The sequence below is a fragment of the Ischnura elegans genome, chromosome 3, assembly GCF_921293095.1.
Source record: "Ischnura elegans chromosome 3, ioIscEleg1.1, whole genome shotgun sequence".
Taxonomy (NCBI): domain Eukaryota; kingdom Metazoa; phylum Arthropoda; class Insecta; order Odonata; family Coenagrionidae; genus Ischnura; species Ischnura elegans.
In genome coordinates this window covers 97309190-97332756 of record NC_060248.1, presented here as the reverse complement: position 1 = coordinate 97332756, position 23567 = coordinate 97309190, and the positions used below count along the sequence as shown (strand labels likewise).

Here is a 23567-nt window from a genome sequence, read left to right as displayed (position 1 = left end):
TTCTAAGGAACATGGAATATAATCAGTGAATTCAGATTGGTAAAGTCAATATTGCCTGGGAATAAATTTAAAAACCACATTTTCTACAATATTTTCTGCGCTAAAAAGTATGCCTAACGAAAAATTATGTAGCGATCATACCAATGGGGACATACCTCATAGAAGAGGATTTTCCTCCCCTGCGAAAATTTTCTCTGACTATATTTTACTATCTGCTTCAATTGGGGTGACGGTAAGTAGTGACTAATAATAGTCACTGCAAACGGTGATGAATAAGAATATTAAAACTGACTTTACCTAAATAAATACTTGAAGGATTGGATATAAAGCAAACTTGGAAACATTCGTACTCCTGATTAAAGAAGTAATGCATTAATTTACAAAATCGCTGACATGGTATGTTGGCGCTCAGAAGTGCGGATTAACTATGGTTGGAACAAGCGTGGAAACTATTGCAACGAGCTGGTATGACATATACCATTGGCATAAGACGTGCGGGTACAAAATATGGAAATGATAGAGAGTATTCATGATGACGAAATATCACCTGCTTATTTCAATCATTTTTTACGCAATAATTTTAACTAACGCCTATTGCCTGGAGCATCAACGAAGATTAAAAAAATAATCAGAACCAAATCATGTTAGTAAAGACATTATTCATTGAAACTGTGGTCTGTGAAAGTGAAGAATAGAGTGGAACCAATGAATTTTACTGCCACCACGAATGTTCAAAATTTCGATAACTTTCGTCCTGAAACACCTCCATGCGTTTGGAATAGGCGAGAAGTTGGAAAATGTCAATGCAATTTTCTGCACCGCGATAATTTTCAAATTTTCTCTGGTATTCGAATCTGGCGACCGCCAGTTTAATCCATTGGCGCCAGGAATGGAACGTGAAAGAGGCTAAGAGAGACCCAGTGTCAGGGTTAGCCTACCCACGGCCAAAAGCGCTCGGGGGACCACTGCTCAACATTGATCCAACGATTTGATCGATGGATTTTTCTCTTAAATAGGAAAATACTCCAAAAACGTTGGCGCATAAATGGCTTTGCCTGGTTTCGCTAATTAGTAGGGCCCTCTTCGCTTCTATAGCGTTGAGGTGTTTTTCCCCGTCCCATCCCTTCCAACTCTTTCCCTACCCCAGAGGCGTCGTCGGGCTCCTATCGCGGCGGCGCCTCTTTCCTTCTTCCTTCCCTTCCAACCCCCTCCCCGGGTGATCGGGCGAATCAGCACGATTGCTGGGTCCCGGCCCCGGTGCGTTGCATTCTCGAAGGGCTCCCCTGAGCCCTCATTCTTTGCTCAACATCCCATCCATCTAGTGGCGTAACTAGGAATATGCTTTGGGGGCGGGCGGTGGGGATGGGGCGGCCTGGGGTGGCGACCCAGCACCCCCGGCATCGGGGGTTCCCGGAAAAGTTTTGAAAAATGACATGCCTGGAAATACATTGTAAACAATACTGGCCTAGAGATTTAACTCTAAGCCGATGCAGTTATTACATGTCAAAACTAGATTTAAATAAATTTTTTATTTCTCTGAGGCTTTGGGGAGGGAGGAATCTATCCCCTAATCCCCCCATAATTACGCCAATGCTCTGGACGAAGTGGTGAACTTGAAGTTCCGTCGGATGGACATCCAAGAAAGAATCGGAATAAACTAAAAATCTCCTCTGTTGCCAGGATTTTTGGCCATGACCTTTAAATATAAAGCTAACACTAAAAAAAACAGTACTATTCCGGATAATTTAGCTGTTCCGGGTTATCTTCCACGTTGACTTCTATTGGATGACTATGGGTTTCATAGAGGCCACATCATGTTTTAGACCAGAAGAATTAACTTCATTGGAAGAAGGGAACTGTAACCAAAGTGAAACATGATGTGACCTGAATTAACGTAAAAGAGCACAACTGTAGCACTTAAATGATCCGAAACATTTCCAGGAGGCCCTATTTCCAACTATACCATCCTACACCGCCCTAGGGGGAGGTCGTTAAAGTGATGCCCATAAAAAACCATGACGGATGTGTTAAAATCATGACGGAGGTAGAGAATTTTAATGGGATGCCTTGTTCCTCATCGGGTGCTATTTTGAGGAAAATTCAAGCACAGCCTGCAGACAATGGAAAAGAACATGAAACTACGTTGTCCTTGACACTTATAGAGCCAAATCTATTATACTTAAAATGCTAACGCCGGTTTTTCCCCACGCTTCTTTCCCTACCTTGCCCTAGCAAATAACAAGATGCTTAGCTGTCGCTCGCCTCGCAAAATACTAATGTAATATTAATGTCTCCATCGGTCATAAATACCTTTATTGGCCAGATAGAGCTCTCTATCTAAGATCTTGATCATAAGGAAATAAAATGGAATAAACTTTAATATGTTAAAAAACATTTGCATTTATAAATGCTGGACTGGTGTCAATACTTTCGGCCTAATCTCGAAGGAAAATGCTAAAGTTAATTGCCCCAGGAGAATGGCTTGAAGAAACTGAAACGTATCGCAATTTTTTCAAAAGAATAGTAAGATAAAACACTTTTATTTTACATCACTTCAATTAGAACGATGGATAATTCTTGCGTTTCCATGGACCAGATTTCAAGTCCACATAGACGGAGAAAACCCTGAAGTATGGTGAGAGAGGTATAGGGCTAAGATAAATGCGAATAGACATAATTTCAATGAGGAAGGGAATGCGGAGGATTAAGTAAAGGTTAAGAAATTTCAAAATAGGACACCCCATGATGTTTTTATGCTTAAAATAAATGTAATTATAAAAAACGGTAATACGATATTTATTGTATATTTCTTGTGATAACTCTAAGCGGCGGGAGATAAACTGTTTAAACGCTAAATATTTTCTATACGCACCAGGGAGGGCCCGGTCCACCTTCCCCTTGAAGGTTTTTTTCTGTATTTCCAAATTTGGGCGCAAATTCGGATGACGTCATAGACGTAACCAAATAGGGGCATAGCTTGAAAGTTCAATTGGTAGCCTGCGAGTAACGGGTAATTAACGGCTAGCTTTTACTGAAACGGTTCATTTCCATCGAGCCACCGTTGCTACATCGACTAAGTTATAATTCCAATGATAACGTTCACGCTAAATGATATCCAAAAGTTTGTCCGAGGAAAATAATTTTTCCATCCTGAATAATTGCCTAAGGATATCGTGAGTAACAACATCTCTGCCTAAGTCGCACACATAGTACCTAACCATGTCTTACGAATACTGCACTAGAGATAAACAACCTGATTTCAAATAAATACAGATAATGAGGTCAAGTTGTACCCGGGGGACTGACAGAAGTTATCTCATTAATCAATTCATTTGAAGATCCAACAGCTCTCCGAAAGTAGTAATTTTTATTCGGAAATATGGATTAACTATACCGTTTTAAGCTGTCGGCCGCCTCCTCTGAATTCCAATATCATCACCGATTCTCACGTTTAGGGGCGCAGCTAGGAATTAAGGCTGGGGGGGTTTTAGGTGCAACTAATACCGGGTGGTGTGGGGGTATGGAATACCCACCAGGATAAGCAGTAGGACCGAGATTAATAAACTGCGGAATTTTAGGATAAACGGTTCAAAATGGTGAGTTTTACGGCTTTCTGAGGGATATTTTGTTAATCCTTACACTATTCTATTAGTAATATCAATCCAATAAAGTAAAACGGATTAAACTTATAAATTTCTCCGAGCTATGGGGGGGGGGATTTAACCCCCAAGCCCCCCCCCCTCGCAGCGCCACTGCTCATGTTTAGATATTCCTCATTCTGACGACACACACACTTCACAGGCGGCTTACAACACCACCTCCACCATTTATTTCACCACCTACGCCACGCGCCACAGCGATCAATCACCTTCTTTCCGGAGTTGGGCAGCAACGCGCTCGGCGGCGTGCTCAACACGGCACTCTTCACCGACACCAGCGTCCTTTTGGCGCACTGCGGGTAAGGCCCCAGGAACTCGTTCACTTTGTCCACCACCACGGAGGCCGACGCGGCGGCCAGCGGATCGTCCGTCTCGATGGGCTTCTCGCCCGCGTGGCAACCGCACCAGTTGGCCGACACTCCAGCGGCTTCGCAAGTCCTCCACTCCGGGATCGGGAGGAACAGGCTGATCCCCCTCGGCAGCGTCCCGGTAGCGTTCCCGCCCGGTGGCGGAGAAGTTGGCAACCTCTTCGACCTCTCGGCCACCGCGTCCGGAGTCATCGTCGAAGCCGGCCTCAGCAGATCGGCCAGGGTGGCGTGCAGGTCGAACGGCGTGGTCAGTCTCTTCCTGGCGTTTCGCCTCAGGTTGGCGACGGCCGAGGGGTATCTCTCCTTGAGCGAAGGCGGCAAGACTGCGTACACGAAGGGCAGTCTCTCCTCCAGCTTCCCCTGATATGTTTCCCGAATGCCGCCCCATCGTATCCCGTGGTCGCTGATGAAGAACACTACCGTCCGGTTTAGCGCGCCGGTGGCAGCTATCTCTTCCAGGAGCCTGGCCTGGGGCTCGTCGAGGTAGCCCGCCGAGTTGAGGTAGTCGTGGGTGAGGCTGGTGACCCAGGTGAGGCCGAACACGGGATGTGGATTCGGGGCCTGCGACAGGGTCTTCACCAGTTTCTCCGTGTACCCGAGGACCAGCTGGACGGTTAGCCTGGGTCCGACGCAGACTTTGGCGTTCATCCGCTTCAAGTGGGCGTTTTCGTCCTCGGCCACCTTGGCGAAGGGTCGGAGGTAGAAGTGAGTGGGCTGCCTGAGGAATCCCGCCTTCACGTAGTTGAAGATGGACATCCACGAGCAGTCCTCACCATGGAGGGTCAAATAGCCCTCCATTGTGTAGTTGTACCAGAGCCAAGGGCAGTCGTCCAGCTTCTTCCGGGGTTCCGGCCAGCAGACCGCCTTCAGCTCCTCCTCGGAGTATCCGGTCATCAGCGGCACTATGTTGGGGAAGGTGTTGTCCGCCACCTTGAAGAGAGAATAAAAAATGAATGTATAACCATCGCCAATATTTATAACTACGCGAAGGTGTATTATTTACAATTGTCAAGAACAATTCTCATTGAATTTATAATTTCCCAAAAAGATCGACCTGAATTCTAATTTTAATATTTTAAAATTGAACTCTGTGAAAAATAATGCACTTAAATTGACACCTAAAATATTTATCTTCATGTCAAAAACAACTTTCACTTATTTTCAAGATTTTTCAATCAGAACACATACTATTTGTAAGTGGAATTTTCTGTTTAATTGGGCAGCAGCAAAATTGTAGGAAACAATCTTTACTATATAATTTATAAATAGAAATATCGCGGGAACTGTTGTAATAGCAGCATTACCATCATCACCAACCGACACCATGAGCAGTTAATTTTAGGTTTGACACACAGCCATGAAGGTTTTTCATGGCTGTGTGTATTGCTTTCCAGAATATAGTGAGAGAACTATTTAAAACAGGAATTTCTCTGTTATACTATTTTTACTCGTCATTGTCCCGAGGAATCAACGATAGCTAATTGAAAATTGGAAACATGTCTTCTTAATTGTGGTCCCCGTCCAAATGATAAAAGTAAACTAACACCGATGATTTCTGAAACCGGTTAAGTCATGACCGGTTTTTGGACACATTTTTCTCCAGGGAACTTAAAATATTTGAGTAATGGTTTATTGGTGACTCTTGGCGTGCTCGCGTGTTAAGATTGTTGAATCGAGATAAAGTTGAGCCACACTGCTCGTGAAAAGCAATATATTTTTTTAGGGAAATGAATTTAGTCACAAATCGACCCCGAAAAAAAAACTTTCCTTCAGAAGTGCAAAAGATGATAATAATAATTTTATCTAATTCAAGTCATGAAACTCCGAAGAAAATTTCCAAGAATCGAAATGGCTGTACCCAATTACCTTTCACGTCCACCCAGTTCCATTTTTCGAGAAAATCATGGATACAAGTGTATGCAAAAGTCATTTAGGATATCGTTTACTATGAGTAATTTCCAGATTCGAATGTAATATCGGCCTTATTCAGAAATGAGGAAGGAATTTGAATGGGGTAAGAGATACAACGGAAGTGATTCGTAAAACGTACTAGGCTAATATTCCTTAATCGGGAGAATAACAATAATAATATTCGATAAATTAGGACGAAAAAAGATATAGTGGTATTTCCCTGAAATAAGTAGTTTGGAAAATCAGATATATAATTACCGTACACTTAGCCCAGTATCTAGTTAAATTCCAAAGAAAAGGTGTTATATGAAAAATTAAAATATGTTTTTCATTATTATTTCTATATTTTCCCGTGGCGAGGATAAAAATATCAACCACTTCATCATGTTATTGAACGTTTGTATGACATTGTTCTACTCATAGAGTATGCATTTATGCGGGCGGGTTCAATCACATTTCACTGCTTTCTATATAATATTCCAGGAGAAGTTTGGCGTGAAATGTGATGAAAAATTGGAATAGGTTTGAAGAGAATTACGAAAATTTATCACTTCGATTCATTCCCTCAAATAGCAAGTATCATAACCGCTGTCAACGTAACTGCTGCGAAGTATACCTGTAAAGTACCACAAGTGTGATTATCATAATTTCCAGAACTTAAATTAAAGCTCCTGATCAGAGGAATCTTAACAAGGCTTCCAGTCACGAAAAGAATGTTAAGTACGTAAACATTTTCAGAAATACTTTCCGAGCTTCAAAAATCACGAAAATAAAGAAATATAAAGATGGTTAAAAAAAAAAAATAGAAAAGGCAATATTGCCCGCTTACCAAACTCGTATTTTCATAATTAAGTTGCAATAATAAAATAGATAGCTGTACAAATGAATTAAATTAATCATCAGGGTAAGTGAGCGAGTTCATTTTTATACTTTAAAAGGAGAGGGTTTCACAGGGGTCGAGACCCCCAAAATTTTATCATTAATTTTTTATAGTTTAATAATTTTTGTATCCTTACTTAAGGGAGTTTAAATTCAAATGTATGCCTACAAGTCCCAAATACAAGAGAAGTTTCAGTTGTATTCGTCGCAGACCTTTGCACTCCTTACCTACTGTTAAATAAAAAACAAGCTCAAAAATAAAATAATCTGTGCCCCAACTCGTTACGGATTAGTGCCTAAAATTTAGCCGGCTAACACAAAAGGGTGTATGAATTGGGACATCATTATGCGGAATTTTTTTACACGGCAGAACGCCCCTCTCTCCCGCGGAGAGTATTCCCTACTCTCCGCACCGAGGTCATAACCGCCCCCAAGTTTGATGCTGAATCCGCTGAGTCCCCTTATCCCATCCACTTATGAGTACGGAATTAGGGAGCTAATGTAGAACACGCCCAAAGAAGGATTATTAACATTATCGGTGCCTATTGTTTGGTCTAGATTCCACGAAATTCATTGCTTAATTGGTTAGTTAGTGTTCTCAAAAAAACACTGTAAAGTATTTTCAGAAATCTGATGAGAGGTGGCATAAAAAACTAACTATGATTAGGCATTATCGATTAAAATATGAAAAGCATCAAATTAAATACTCATATAATTGATTCCGGAGAATATTCATCCTATGTGTAAAGTTTTGAGTATTCAAGCGCGTAATCTAAAAAATGATTGTGTATGGAAATTCGCTGAAAAAAATTTGCTTTAAAGAATGACGTAAGAATGAAACGGAATTAATATTCTCACTGGAAGGTCATTCTTAGCGGATAAAATTGAAAATCAATTACTCAGCGATAAGTTTCGGATGGTATCTTGAAGCATATTTTAAGCTTAATTTCTTATTCCCCCGAGGAAAAAACAGGCTGAAACTAACTTTGAATAAATTAAGCTCCTCCACTATACCAACTAAAATCAATAATGGATTTGAACTTCGCGTGTCCTCCGCTGTAAAGTTTTCCACAATGAACCAAGGCTTTGCGTTAGGAGGAAACTGGATAGCATTTTTTTTAGAATCAAGGTCAAGTTCACGTTTTAATACTAAAATAATCAATATATTTTAAATTTGCTATTTTAACTTCAGCCTGTCAAAAAATAAATTTTTACTGAGGAAGTTAGATGGTGAAATGTCGAGGTGGGCTGATTTTTTTTGCAAACTTGTCTACTTGACCCGAAAAATCATAATTATTCTCAGATACAACTTGAGACGAGATAAAATAATTGCGTATATTAAAGGCTTTTCACCTTGATCGAGCATGGAATTAGTATTAAATCATTCATCTAATTAAAGTGAGAAAATTCCCTAATCAATATATTCATGAAAAAATTTGATTATTATTTTTCACAAATTTTAATACTGCATGGCATTAGCTATGAGCTAGCTTCGAATTTAATAATATGGGTGACGGTACTCTTTTACATCGAAAAAAAAAACCTTTTGAAATTAAGAAGGACTGGTATCCACGATGGGAAGGTCATTCTATACAATGGGGAAAGATCCTGGCTCGCTCTCCTTGTCAGCGTCGCGAGTGACGACTTTAGTGAACTCATTTAAATACGCGGTGAGTTTCCACATATCTAGAGGACGAAAGGAGAATTTTCCACTGTAATATTCGTGGCTTCTACTGTTTGTACAAAGGTCTAGTCAAGGGGACTCCATTTTAGGAGACCCAAGAACATAACAGTCAAGAGTTATATCTGTTACTGTTTCGCGCCAATTTTAATTAGCGGCGCCTCCAGGCAGCTGTATCTCGTTCAGAGTGACTTTCGCCATTAACCGTGGTGGAAGTGGTCTTCTATAGCTGACAGTCGTCTCGGATGTATTAAATTTGTGGTTTATATGATTGGCTCAACTAATTTTTACTGCCGTGTATTGGTTCGTGAAAAGTGGATACAGATGACTGGTGGCGCTGCGAGTGGCGATTTTGAAATCTCATTTTAATGCGCGCCGAGCGACAGCAATTCTAGCGGCGGACTTGAGAATCCTCTAATGTAATATGGTCTAGCGCAGTGGCGTAACTAGGAATATGCTTTGGGGGAGGGGGATGGGATGGCCTGAGGTGGCGCTCCCCCCCAGGCAAGTTTAATTTATTATTATTTAATTTTTTTCTTTTAATTATTTATTAAAATTATTTATTTAACTTTATTTTAATTGAAATAATGATTAAATTAGCATAATTTTGTTGCTGATTTTTAAAATAGTTAATATTGTAATTAAGGAACTCGGAAAATTAAATTTCCGCCTGTTTATCAAAAACATGTCCTATTGTATTATTTAATAGGTCCGGCCTGCCCAGTGATAATTTCAACGGCCGCGGTATATTGACCGTGCAAAGGTAGCATAATCATTAGTCTTTTAATAGGAGGCTGGAATGAAAGGTTTAACGAGAAATTGACTGTCTCAATTGTGTGACCAGGAAAATTTTTGAAAAATAACATGCCCAAAATAAATTTTACATCATTTTGTCACTTAAAATTTATGTTAAATCAGATGCAGTTATTATAAGTGAAAACTAGACAATATCTTTAAATATTTTTTTTGTTTCTCTGAGGCTTTGGGGTTTTAAAAGTTTGAAAAAAACATTTTATTTTTAATAACTTAATAGATGGAGTTTTGGCCTCTATATTGCATTAAACCTGAATCTATGTACCCTATTATAATAGCTTGTAAAATTTACATGAAATATGCCCCTTACTTCAGTTTCCTCATTATGTTCTTATTAACGAGTGCCCAAGATGTAAGAATACTATTCCACTATCTATCCCCCCCGTAGTCACGCCACTGGTCTAGCGCACAATTTCGCGGCAACTCACTTTGTTGTAGCCCAGGAACTCGATGGCCCCGATCTTCTCGAGGACCGCCTTTGTCTTCGGCATTTGTCGCAGGAAGTTGAGCCTGGAGACGGCGTCCACGCCCAATATGAGCACACTCCATTTGTCGTCCCGCGGCGACTCGGCCGACGGCGCCACCGCGATAACCTCGCCCTTCCTCCACTCCTCCAGCTGCTCCTGGGCCCTGCGGCGAGCCACCGCCAGCGACACGAACGAGTGGAAGTCCTTGTAGAAGGCGGGCACCTTGGGGTCGTCGGAGAAAGCCCGGCACTCCACCCGGACGAACTCGGCTTCCGCGATCACTTCGACGGTGCCGTCCTCGCCGAAAGGGATGCACGTCGACTCATACCTGAGTGCAATGGAATAAGGGGGTTAATAATGGGGGCGCTCATACCGGACCATGGGGAGCGATTCATGGAACGGTATTTGAAGGAAGCGACCGACAGGCAGTGGCGGCTTGCCCATAAGGACTCTCGGACGCCGCCCCTCCCAAAGATTTGAAAAAGGAAGAAATTAAATTCTCATTTAATTTTAATTATACATCTATTAACCAAGGTGTTTTTTTCAATCGCATACATCGAAACAGTGGGAAAAACAAGCAAAAATAGCGCGAGAAGTTCACATTTGTAGCCGCGGGGCGCTGGCTAGAACGTCCCAATCCATCACCATGCAGTTATATGAAGAGTGGTATTGGTGGGGGCTGCTGGTGCTATGACGCGTCTAAGCTTGTGCCTTATGAAAGTCTTGGGACGCCACCCGAGCATGCGCAGAACGACGTATCTAGTGAGTTGACATCGCCGCGCCGCCCGGCGGCCGTATAATCTTGGTGTAGCAGTTTTGCAGAATACCTTTTTTTGGTGACCAGTTGACATATTATGTGTAAATTTTTAAAATCTAAATAGGCCTAGTTGTAGTTGAGCTAATCGAATTAGTGGTTGTTAGTTTTTTAGTGTTAGTGATTGTTGTGTGTATTAGTGGTCTCTAGATTGCCTGAAAAACTCACTAAAATACACAAAATATTAAAAATTTTGACCCCCCCGGTGCAGTGTGCCTCTCCCAGCATTTAACTCACGAGCCGCCACTGCCGACACGTGAGGTCATTTGCGCTATGAGGGAAGGCTAGAAAAGTAAAGGGTGGAGCAAAGCCAGTGGGGTAGCCAGGAATTTCGTTCGTGCTCCACCGTCGAATATTTTCAAAGTAGGTACGTATTCAGATTCGACATGTATTTTGAAATTACAAAATAGTTCCTTAACACATTGTGGTCCGTTCATGTAAAAGGACGTGTTCCCAAATCCAGCGATAGTGGTCCGGTTATGTATTTTTATGTGTTTTTGTATTTTCATTTGTCACTCTCCTCTACGGAATTATTTTGGACTGCTTGACCAAGTTATTGTTCTTGCAAAAAATAAATAAAAACATATACAAAAATATATGTTAATTATAAAAACTTGTACGTGTTCATGCAACAAACATGCATTACTTACTTATGCAGTTGTGTGAGTTTGAATGTATACATGTTATTTCTGCGTAAAAATAAAAAAAATGGATGGCCTCCAGGGCAGGTCAAATTCAAAGGGCATCGGACCAAGAAGTGTTAAATATATTTTAATTACGAAGTACTTTCAGATGTACTACTCGAGATAAAACATACAATTCACAAAAGTAACGAAAATACGTATTTGAATGACATGTATTATCAATATTAGATGGCAGCACTATATAAGGTCTGATCTTACTTTTAAATAAATATTATATAAATGCTTTTACATATTAACTATCAAGATGCACCATGTATCCCCATGTGAGAGTAGTGAATTTGCCCTTTGACCACGCTGTCGCCCGGGGCCCTTGGTTAACCTGTTTGCAATGAAGGAGCTCTCATGAACTCACTCAAACTTGCTGTCGGCCGAGTAGTCGTATTTCTCGGGGTCGGCCATGGTGCGGTGGAAGGGTCGATAGCAGCAGTGGACGTCGCTCGTGTTGGTGATGTTGTAGTGCGGCAGGGCGGACGGCACGAGGAACAGCGACGTCAGGTTGGACTCGACGAGCGCGGGACCGAAGTCGCGGGTGCAGTTGGGCGGGAACTTCTCACTGTCCTCCTCGTCGTCATGGTTACCCTTCTCTGAAAGCAATGAGTGGCGGTCAAAAAAAAAGTATAGATGCGGAAAAAGTCGAACCGACCGCGTGAACAGCGGTCAAATCCACATTAATTGCCATTGTACAAAAAACTACCCTGGACTGGGTATAGAACCGCGGTCACCTCGTAGACCACTACGCTATCCAGATTCTTTCATTCCCATTACAATTTTAACGAGGGTAGCGGTGAACATGTTATAAAGAATACCCTCAAATCATCATCACATCAAACAATTGATTTGACCTTCAATAATAAGCATGGATTTCAGGAGCTGGAGCCACGCTCTATCACAATCTACTGCATTGGAGATAGTTGATTGGTTGAAAATATATTTTTATTTGCCCATACTAAAAACCGCAAAGCGGACGTATTTTGATCACGACCTTTATTATGAATGGATATGGAATTCGGTTAACTGATTCTAACTTAAGGGGGAGGATACAAGAATAGGCAAACAATACTGGCATTTCGTAGTTTTTTTCAGCGTTTGAACAATCTGAATCATCAGTTTTACATTTGATCAACATTTAAAGGACGATACACTAAAAGTAAACGTATTCTTTATCAATGAAGTAATTTCATTATTCGTTTCCTTCAAGGTTCTTAAATATTTTTTGCTTAAAATACTGTTTCATTTTGTGATACAACTCAGCTAGAGGAAAGGACGCCGTTCAGTGGGAAGAGGAAAAAACTTGTTCATTCATAACATTAAGAAGTATTTAAATCATAACTCTGAAAATTCCCGAATCAACCAGAAACTCACAATTAATTCTAGAGTTGCTATCACTGAACTTACTAATTTATTTTAGAGGAACTTCGACGTGTGGAAATCACGACTTTAAAAGTTCACGAAAAAATTGAATTTCGGTGAGCCGAGAAGTTTAGACGAAAGCAAAATTAAATCATTCCAGTTTGGGAGATTTGGTGAATGACAAGCGGTGAGACCCGTGTTATCTAACATTCATCGCGACGCCCACCCCGAGATCACGTCGGCGTCTGACCCTGATCCCTTCGGACCCTTTCCCCCGACCCTACCTCGCGAGGGTATCGGAGGCCTTCAGACTTCTCCCCCGCGGGGCACTTGAATGATTCAAGCCAATTAGAAAAGTTCCGTCCTCGTGCGATCGATCCTCGCTGGACGATTGGGATACTGCACGGCGAGGAGAGGCGAACTGGATTGATTGGAAATGGGTTATTTACTTTGAAACTTCACTCTGAGGAAGAAAAAAAAACATCTATATTCTAGTGAAGTTTTTTCGGGATTTCCGCTGGGTTAAATATGTTTACAGCAACAACGTTTCCACGAATGACTCGTCCATTGTCTTCAGGGCGATTTAATCGAATAAGGGTGATTTAATTGATGCCTTTGAGATGAATCCATAAGTGGTAGATGGGGACAACTCGAAAAAACGAAAGGTTTTAAAAGTTTGAAAAAACATTTTATTTTTAAAAACTTGATAGATAGAGTTTTGGCCTCTATATTGCGTTAAATCTGAATCTATGTTTCCTATTATAATAGCTTGTAAAATTTACATGAAATATGCCCCTTACTTCTGTTTCCTCATTAGGTTCTTATTAACGAGTGCCCAAGATGTAAGAATACTATGCCACTAATAAAAATGAGAGCTGACATAAGATTTTACATTCGCCGTATACCTAATTCAAAATGCCGTTCGTAATAATGTCACAGTTTAAATTGAAATATTTCTATGTAATGACAAATCCTTGGAAATTATAAGATTATATATCAGAGAATATTTCTCGGGAATAGAAAACTAAATGATCAGAGGACATGCTTTTCTAGGCAAAAACTAAATCCAAGAGAGGAAAAAATATGTGATCAAAAAAGGTTCACACGAATAAAAAGTCTTTTATTCGACGTTTTAATGCGTCTACAGAAAAAATACGTTTTTCTCTCATACTAATAAACACCTAGAACGTTTAGTCTACTCCTGGTACTCCTAGTTGAACCGAAGGATCAACAAAAAATTTAGATAAAAAGGAGGGGTTCAAACGTATTTTTATTTACTTCAAAATGGGATTACATGAATTTTAAAGTTTATAACCAGTATGGATGAAGAAGACGTGAAAGAAAAAAAATACGTTGAAGTAAAAAGATTATATGAAAGGAGACTTAAGTGGAGAGCAGCGTCAAACCAATCTTAATCCTTCACCGGTGACGTGCAGTCTGAGAGACAGCTGAGTTTTTGAAATCATGAATATTTTCAAATTGGCTAATTCAAAATGTCTACAATCATCGCTAGCTCCATATTTTTGCATAATAAAGATATAAGTAAGACTCTTAATATGAAACATTTACACTGGTAGTGTAACGACCACTGGTAGTGTAACAAATGTTTCACGTCACTGAAAATATGGATTCTAAATTATCCTCTGTTGGATGGGAAGATTTTTACTCTTATTCGAAATGCTTAATATTATTTGATTCTGTAAATTTGCAAATTAATTTGATTAGCGGTCTGAGGGGGTCTCACGTCATGACTGCAGAATGAATCAAGAAAAGGAATAAACGAGATAAATTCAATTGTTTCTCATTGATAAGGCATTCCACTTTAACATTTAAGGCCTTATTTTGAAATATGGCGAGATATTGACTCTTAAAAACGATAGTAGGTAATAACTCCAAGTGTTTTTGACGCAAGTTTTTGGATCCTCTTTTAATTACTTTTTTTAACGGAAAATTGATGCGTATTGGTAACGCATAAAGTATGGAGATTAGAATAGTTTAGCAAATAAAGAAACATTATCCTATGCAATAAAAACGACGTCGCAACATTTTATGAATATTTGATATATTGCGGTCTCCTAGACCGCACGCCACTGACAAATGTTTCACGTCACTGGTAAAGGGTTAAGATTGTTGACCACTGATGAATATAAATATGGATTCTAAATTATTTTCTGTTGGATGGGAAGATTTTTACTCTTATTCGAAATGCTCACCGAGTGCGTACAGCTTGACGAACTTCTTCACGGCTGGATCCATTGGCCGCAGATCCGGTATCTTGCACCCAGACGTGAAGACCAAGAATCCCCTCGAAGACTCCGCCTGCGATGAAGTGTCAGCACTGACTTCGTGCTTGGTCTTCTCGGCGACGTGATTGGGAGTGGCTGAAATAAAATGAATGAAATGATATCACAACAATGACAAAGAAAAAATTAAAGACTTTTCTCGGTAATTTTCCGTTGATACCGAGGGTGGTTTTTATCGGTCATTTGAATCAGCTGGAGGTATTAAATAGGCTGAAATACTGGAGAGTAAGTATTTATGAAATGGTGAGATTGCACTATTAAATTTTAAAAAAACTTAGGAGATGGATAAAATTTTATCTTTCTTCAAGTTGTTGATTTCGGCAAAGGTTTTTAACTCTCCATCAATAAAGAAAATTGATGCCTTTGCGAAAGTTTAACTATTTTTGTCATTAAAGGTAAAAACATTTGTCTGCAACACTCATTCAATCTATACTTATGAGTACTTTCAGTATGAATTAAAATATCGAAATAAATAAAAAAAGATAATGATACTAAAGATGTCAGGCTATTCAGGTCTACGAACTTTTACTTATTCAGCAGAAAAAGTAAAAATTCGTTAATTTTATAAGAATGAGAGAGGAAGCGCGCGACAAACAGACTCCGACATTTTGCTATGTATCTATGGCTTGCAATAAAATTAAATATTTAGAAACCCTCCAAATGGATGATGAAGTGTTTATCAACCCTTTGAGTACTAACCAATTTTCTAGGTGATTTGCTAAAAGTGCCGAGGCATTTTTGCTGATTTTGCAGTAGGTTAGGAAAAAAATAGGTCTAAAAAACAACTAAAGGTATATATTTAAAAAACTTTAGGAAATCTTTATTGTACGAGGTTTCACCTTTTTAATGTATTTTTTGACGAATTATTGTAATGTGAGTTAATTTTTATAATTTAAAGAAAATAGTTATTGCTGAAATAAAATTAATATTGACTATTGAATGATAAGTGAACTATCGACATCTAAGAGTGACATTGCAGGAGGAGCCACATCAAACTCATGGCCGTTTTCGCGAAAGATAGGAGGGCCTGCCCTTCTAAGGGCTAACATGGTATAAAAGTTTATTCAATAAAGCAATTAAAGTTTTCGCTAAATATGTTCAACTTTGGCCTCATATAATGTTAACGCGAGAGAAGAAGAAAGGATAAATAGGGAAATAACAAACCATTTGTATGATCTTAGGTTTTCCCGGCGTATCAGGTGCAGAAAAGTTTCTCGGGCTTTCCACCGGTTGATATTTTCCATGTCTCCCGACGTTTCCAGCAGCGACTTGCTGATCATCCTCAGGGGATGTAATCCATCTCATCATCCCCTCCATCAGGTTACACATGACCACGGATGGGGTTTATATATACTGGTCAAATTTCGATGAACGGGTATTCGGAAGATCTCCTGAGTATGATCAGCAAGTCTCTGCTCGAAACGTCGGGAGACATGGAAAACATCAACTGGTGGAAAACCCGAGAAACTTTAATGCACCATTTATTTGAAACTATTTATGCGAATTTTCAACTTTCTAGAGGAAATAAAATCGTTTTTGCGGTTTTGGTCAACTTTTATCAGTTCGTTGTGCAGCAGTGCGGAAAACGCCCGTTATTAATACGCCTGTTATCAATACTCTGAAAACGTAATGAAGCATTGACTAAAGAAACGTCTAAATTTCTTACTTTGTTCGTTTTATTTTGTGTATTAAGGAGCCTAAATCATTTATTTTAATATTAATTACTTTAATATCAAAATTAAGAGAATATTTTATACAGTCATATTTTAATATTGCTTTTCATCTTAAATATGAGAAGATCCCAAAAAAAATCCTGGATCGGACCCTGGTTACGAATGTATATATTAGATATTCTGAAGCAACGAAGTTGATACAAGTGTTATTTGACTATTATGTCTTTTGTTAACTAGTGCTAGAACGACGTTAAGGTACCATGACACCACTGCCCACAACCAAATTCAATGGTAGATCGAAAACATCTGATAGTTCTCCTATCATTGGTAGAGGATCTTAATATTTGCTCGCGTGTGGGTCGAGCAAAATAAAGAAAAAGTGATATTTTTACGCCCTCGACCTCCTGGCGAGAGCCATATTTACACACCAGTAATTGAGATTTTATTACTTAATGCCCCGTATCAAAATCCTGATAAAAACAGTATCCACGAAAGTGTGAAATGCCAAGAAAAAAGAAAGTTATGGGGCTTCGTATGACAGATTGAATGGCGTTTAACGGTCAATTTTGAAGGTAGTGGCTTAATTTCTTGATATCGCTCATTTACAATTTTCGGATAATTATGTTAGAGGAAAATAGCCATTGATAATAATCAAAATACTGAAACTCACGCAATGCAGTAACGTGATATAATCCTTTCGCGAAAACTCATATTCGCTCCACTTTCAAAGGATTCAATTTAACTATTCGAGACTCAAATGACCGATGGCGGCGCTGCTGTCAGTGACGTCAATTTCCAATATGGCCGCCAGAATGATGGTAAAAGCAAAACAATCGTAAAGCATTGGCGTACGGAGAGAACATAAACCATAATATCAAGAGCTTATAAGATAGAAATATTCTTTTAAAACCTTCATATGGTGTATTTATCGGCTTCTTTCGTCCGTAAGAAGATCTAGAACTGAAGAAAACTGCTTGACGATGTAACTAAAGGTGTTTATAATGTACCTAATCATTACCAGTCAGGTTTGATTCTCGACTTGCATCCATCCGACTCGTATTGCGTTTCTTCCTAGCCATTTCTTTCGAATACACTACTAAAGAACTTAACTGTATTTCATACACAATCTGCCGCTTCAATACATGGGACCATAATCCATTCCAGGCAGATTTCGTGTTGTATTTGGGCGCCACAGCCGTCTGCTTCACTGATGTGGATTGCTGTGTTCACCTATATTATTATCATATTTCCGGATAATAAATGAACGAAATAGTTATTTGGTGTAATTTACCATTGGGAAATGATTTTGTTTGGTATAATTTAGAAATTTAAGGAAGACTTAATGATCTTTACCGTTGATTCACATCTTCGTTGACTACCTGTTCTTGGTAAAATCATGGAGACGATAATTATTCGTTCTTTATCCTCATGTTGAAGTATGTACATACTAGTTACTGAACAGAAAGGTTTCAGATAAATAATGTCTACTACTACCAATTTAGCTACATTTAATAATTTCATTAATAATTCCTCAGATGAAAATATACAAGCTGGTGTAATTAATAGGAAATTTGCCAAAGGCTCGTATGTATGTTAGGTTTTTAAAAATTGTCTGCTTTGAGTTACAAAAACACATTCATTTGCCCAAAGTATTGCATTCAGAACTGGTATGTCCTATTCTCGAATTTTACAGAGTTATATGGCATCCTCATTACAAAGTGTAAATGATTACAACTGAAAGGGTACAAAGCAAATTTTAAACTACTATGGTGGATTCAATACTAAACATATCTCATACAGAGAAACAATGCATATTTTGGATATCCAACCGCTGATGGTTAGAAGGAAACTGAATGGCCTGATATTTTTACATGAATCATGTAATAGTATGATAAGTAGTACTTGTCTTAATAATATTAGTTTTAATCGTTCGGTTACCTCAGAAAGGAATTGCAATATTATCTTTGTAATATTCTGTAGAAACAATAGTATTTATAGCAATCTTATTAACACCAGGTTATGCTTATTCGACGGAGCATCACATGAAATTGGCTGGGTTTTGAATTTAAGTTGGGTATCACAGTTAAATAATAATCCGATGAATGAGTTATTGTAACTGTCTACGGGGAAAGGAATTTGGGGACTAAGGTTATTTGCCCACTATTACATTTCAAAGTCGAAATGAAACTTGGCATTGCCTTGAATAGGTTAAAGTCATCCATTTCTTGTCTGAAAGCAGTATGTTCTGTGACTATGTATGACTTCTAATTGTCTACTGAATTGACACCTGGAATCAATCAAAATAAGCTAATAATGTTTACCATAATTCATATATTACTAATTTACATCGTGAGACGCTGTTAAAAATCGTTCTTTCAATGGTACAGTAGGTTCATCCTCCTTGCTATTGATACTTAACGTCAATGTTGAGTTACTATACTCAGCAACTTTAGGTAAATTGTTCAATAGCACATCGCGCACAGAAGAAAAAAAACACATTTATCAGACTAACACGGGTAAATACCATCCTGCTCATAATAATGGCAATGTAAATAGTGAGTATGTTATAATGAAAATCTCGAAAACCGCGATCACGGATATCGGATACTTTGATGCATTGGATATAAGCTATTTTTCTACTTTTTTCTGCATAACCTGACACATGAACGATTTTCAATTGAAATAACACTATATTAATAGTTATAACATGTAAAACTAACGTATCTCCATTAAAATCGTCCTAAGCAAGAGCTTTCTGCTCCTACCTACGTGCGGGAACAACAGCCGTCGCCTCGCTTTGAAACAATTCCACTTCTGCTGCAGTTATTGCAGGGTCGTAGAATTAAAGAATATTTAACCTCAAGTAACGGTAATAATTGCTTTGAAACCAAAAAGTAGGTATACCCCCGTAACTAGTCAATAAAACAGTGTAAAGGTCTCATATACACTATTCCTCTTAGCACTACCGCGTCATGACCATCGTTCCTCTGTTTCGAGCGTTCTCCGCCAGGTGGTGTCTCCCTTGGCTGGAATCACGAATAGGGAAGTGCACTAGTGTTTCAAATGCACCAAACACATTTCTTAAATTAGAGTTCAGAATAACATAATGTCGTAAAACCACAGTTTAAATCCTAATAGTGAATACTTTATTCGAGAGGACCGTCTGAAATATGGAAAAATTCAAAGGCCGCGAAAACGGGTGTCCATGTTGAATATTGGCCGTGACGTCACAAGGCAGTAGCAGAAGGCAGCTTCTACACCGTTTAGTTCTACCACTATTATTGCATAGAAAAATTACAGAATTTGAGGGTATCCGTTTTTTGCTGTCATAAAATATCTTCAGAATATATATGTGGCTGCTTCTCCTTTGAGTAAACGACTTCATCATTGCGTAATATATTAATATTCATTTACGTGTCAACTTCAAGTTTGGAAAGAGTAGTACGAATAGCACATTGAATCTTTAATAAATGCATGATGGCATTTATTTTTCGCTGGGTATATTTTGACACAATGCCGTTTATCATGCCAAAACTTTTTTTGTAAGAACCGAGTCAAACTAATAAACCTATTTCAGACGTTTGCTGCAAGACTTATTCGTTGCGTATGTATTCACACCGGCCGGAACGTTCGCCCTTCGCAACTAGAATCATGGGATGTTAGCCTTATTTCCGAGCTGGCTGGTTGTTGCAATGGTTCGCTGTCCAGGATGGGTTCAAGAAAATATAATCTTGGTTGGGAGAAGGAAAATTCCAACGATTTATAAATGGTATAACAAACTTTGATGTATTTATGGTTACTGAATAAGGAGGACAGGTTCAACGCTCCATAGAAATGCGAGACGTTAAGGCTAACAAGGGGAGACCGCGTACCTTGCTCCATCTTTTTCAATTAGGGCGTTAGTTAGGCTGTAATTAATTAATTTTCATGCGTCACTTTTTACAAGTTATGTATATAAATTCAAAATGTCCATTATTCCCTACTGGGTCGGTTGGGGTAGTGGTAGCGTGCACGATTCATAGGATAGACCTCACCCGAAAGGCCGTGGTTCAAGACTGCGTCATGGCATTATTTTTTGTTGTCTTCATTGTGATCATACGGCATCAAGTTTATCATTAATTATAATTGCAGCAATCATTGACATAAGACAATTTTTTTATCATCATTATGGCGTTTAGGTATTTTAGCAGTGTCATTACAAACGCAGAGATACGATGACTACAAGGGTTGGTGTGCGCTAAAATGTTAATTTTTTCTTTGCTTATACTGACCAACTTCCACATTAAAAATGAAAACCACTCTTGCAAGAGCACATACCATTAAAGGCTCGCGGCAAGCAACAATATGCGTACAGGCATAATTAATAAGAACACAAAGCGAATATAAAATGCCATATATCTCGAACACTTGTAATTCACATTACTCCAAAGGGAGTTTACTTACTCAGTACATACCTCAGTACCTTGTACTCAGTACCTACCAGTTTACCTCAGTAGCAGTGCTAAAAGAACCATTCTGAAATATAATTTCAACTAACAAATAGGATGAAATAAAAGTTGATAACCCTGGACCGGGCGCGCTGGCGTATAAAATACGTCAATCTTTGAAAACCAAGGATTTCGACATTGTACGTACATTCTGGGCTATAATGGTCTCGTGTATTCTTACAATGTACTTTGACTGCCTATATTGCGAGTTTTCAAAGTTCGAGGTATTGTAGCTAATTTTTTGGATCAGCAAGATGAACCCGTCACCAGTGGAGTACAAATTACGCCGCGCGACCTGCCGTGTACCTTAATATCTGTATCACCTATAAATGTACTAATTTCAACAAATAAAGATTAACTTTAACAAAAATCGTTTGTTATCATATATGCACATATCATGGGCAAAGTACGCATTTTGCCCGGTCGTGTAAAAAAACAGTCGCGCCATAATTCTTTAACCAAACTACTTTCAGTTTATAAATTACGTAGGTCTACGCGGAAGATGCTATATTTTGACTCAACACACTTTCTGATGTGACTGAGGTACCTATTAAGTAAATTATTATAATATAAATATCAATTTGATCTTACAATACCTTCAAATGATCTTCAAAACAGAATATCATCGATAGGTAAGAGTCAGGAGCAGCCTTGAACCATTTATTCCGTATAGCTTGTGCTTAAGGCACGGGAATGAATATCTTCTCCAGGCTTTTGTTTCGACGTCGAGATGAAATTTGGAACAAAAAATTATTTATAATTCTATTTTGAATTCATGTTTTCGGTACGAGACGTCATTTTTAGGAAGCAAACTCCACCGATTCCCGGAAACTCTCGCCGCGCTAAAGAAGGCGACGGAATTCAGCGATACTCCACTGGTGACTACTGCCTTGTGACGTCACATCTCAATCAAGATGGAGGCACTGAGTTTCAGCGCAACATGAAATTTTCCGACTTTCAAAACGTTTTAAAGTGCATACCCCAGATGCAGAAAATAAAAGTGACTATACTAATGTTTCTTTTTTAGGCTAAACTTTCAAATTCAGCAATAAAAAAAAATTAGTGCACTTCCCTATTGCAGATAAGACTTAATTTAACTGTCGTAGAATAAAATAATACTTTAACATCTGAGTAAAACCATTACATCAATGATTATATCCTCATTTTTGCCGGCCAAGACACAAATTTAGCAAAAAATAAAATCAGGCGAAGATGGCGATAATAGCAGGTGTTTAAAAAATTTCTTATTGGGAACCAAAAATTAACTTATAGCTATTCTAATGAACTTTGATCGATTTTCTTCCGTAGGATCATAATTTATTTTGAAACTAAGAGAGTATATATGTTCAAGGGTAACTCCACTGCGAAACGCAAACTCTGAAATGCTCCTATATTCATTACGCACATTATTTTAAGATTTATCTGAAGCAATCATTTTGACGATAATGAAATCAAAGCACTATTATTACATTAGAGGTTTGAATTGATAAAAAAAAAAAACAAATTGGAACTAAATTAACTTTTCAGTATGAGAAGCACTGGAAATTCCTGATTTTATTCACACCCAAAAATTATCGTAAGATGTTACTAGAAATCCACGCATTGATTATCAATGATTATTTTAAAAATATCCTTTTGTTTCTCAATTAACTATCCAATGCAATGAGTGCAGAATTTTTACATTATTTCATTCGCTAATTAGAATAAATTATGTTACGAAGAGTTCGTTTTTTGGGTATTTAATCTAATGAAAGATACTAATTAAGACAGACCCAAACGGTAAGCCGATTGAAGGGACGGTTTTGACTGGCAGTTATGAATGCCCTATAGCGAAGAAGTAAATTATAACCTCATTCAGTCACCAGTAATAAGGTTGTAGAATCCTTTAGATACTGAAGGATTTCTTCTATTATGCCAATATTTTCCATACATTACTACGAAACAACATTTTACGAACGAACATTTTAATTAACGAATTAAAAGATGTAATAATTCCGCAGTCATAGTATCGCCTATATAGTAGAGAAGTAAATGGAAGGCTGGCATTAGAATTTTTTTTAATTGTCACTAATTATCAAGGTGAGGGTTTCTTGAAACATCTTACGCCACGTGGGTAGGAAATCCACATTGATGCTGCTAGGGACACTACTAATTACGAACTATAGAGGATAACTAACTTCCTTCGGGTATTGAATAAATAAAAGGATGAATAATTGATCACTACAAGACACCTTATTAAGAAGATGAGCTCACACTCACCGTGACGAGGATAATAAAGTGTGTCGTGTGCTCAACACATGAAAGCGACCTGAATTCACCGTGATATTATAGTTGCGAAAACTTCGAATCATGTCCTTTGGTGGCTGCCCGCGTCGGCCCTGCTTCCGAATAGGACGGAATTAGGGCCATCAAAGTTCCTTCCAGCGTTTAATAAGGCTCGTTTTCGCGAATGAGGAGA

At 38.7% G+C, this 23567-nt stretch overlaps 1 protein-coding gene across 2 annotated transcripts in view; it reads right to left on the bottom strand.

Annotated features, from left to right (window-relative positions):
- Positions 1 to 23567, bottom strand: part of LOC124156217 — a 50713-nt gene that overhangs the window by 3872 nt on the left and 23274 nt on the right. For both annotated transcript variants that reach the window (XM_046530614.1, XM_046530615.1), the window contains 4 exons: positions 14860 to 15027; positions 11649 to 11880; positions 9740 to 10106; positions 3869 to 4957 (listed from right to left, as the gene is read on the bottom strand). In XM_046530614.1, coding sequence (XP_046386570.1) covers positions 3869 to 4957; positions 9740 to 10106; positions 11649 to 11880; positions 14860 to 15027 — 1856 coding nt within the window. The remainder of the gene's footprint in view (positions 1 to 3868; positions 4958 to 9739; positions 10107 to 11648; positions 11881 to 14859; positions 15028 to 23567) is intronic.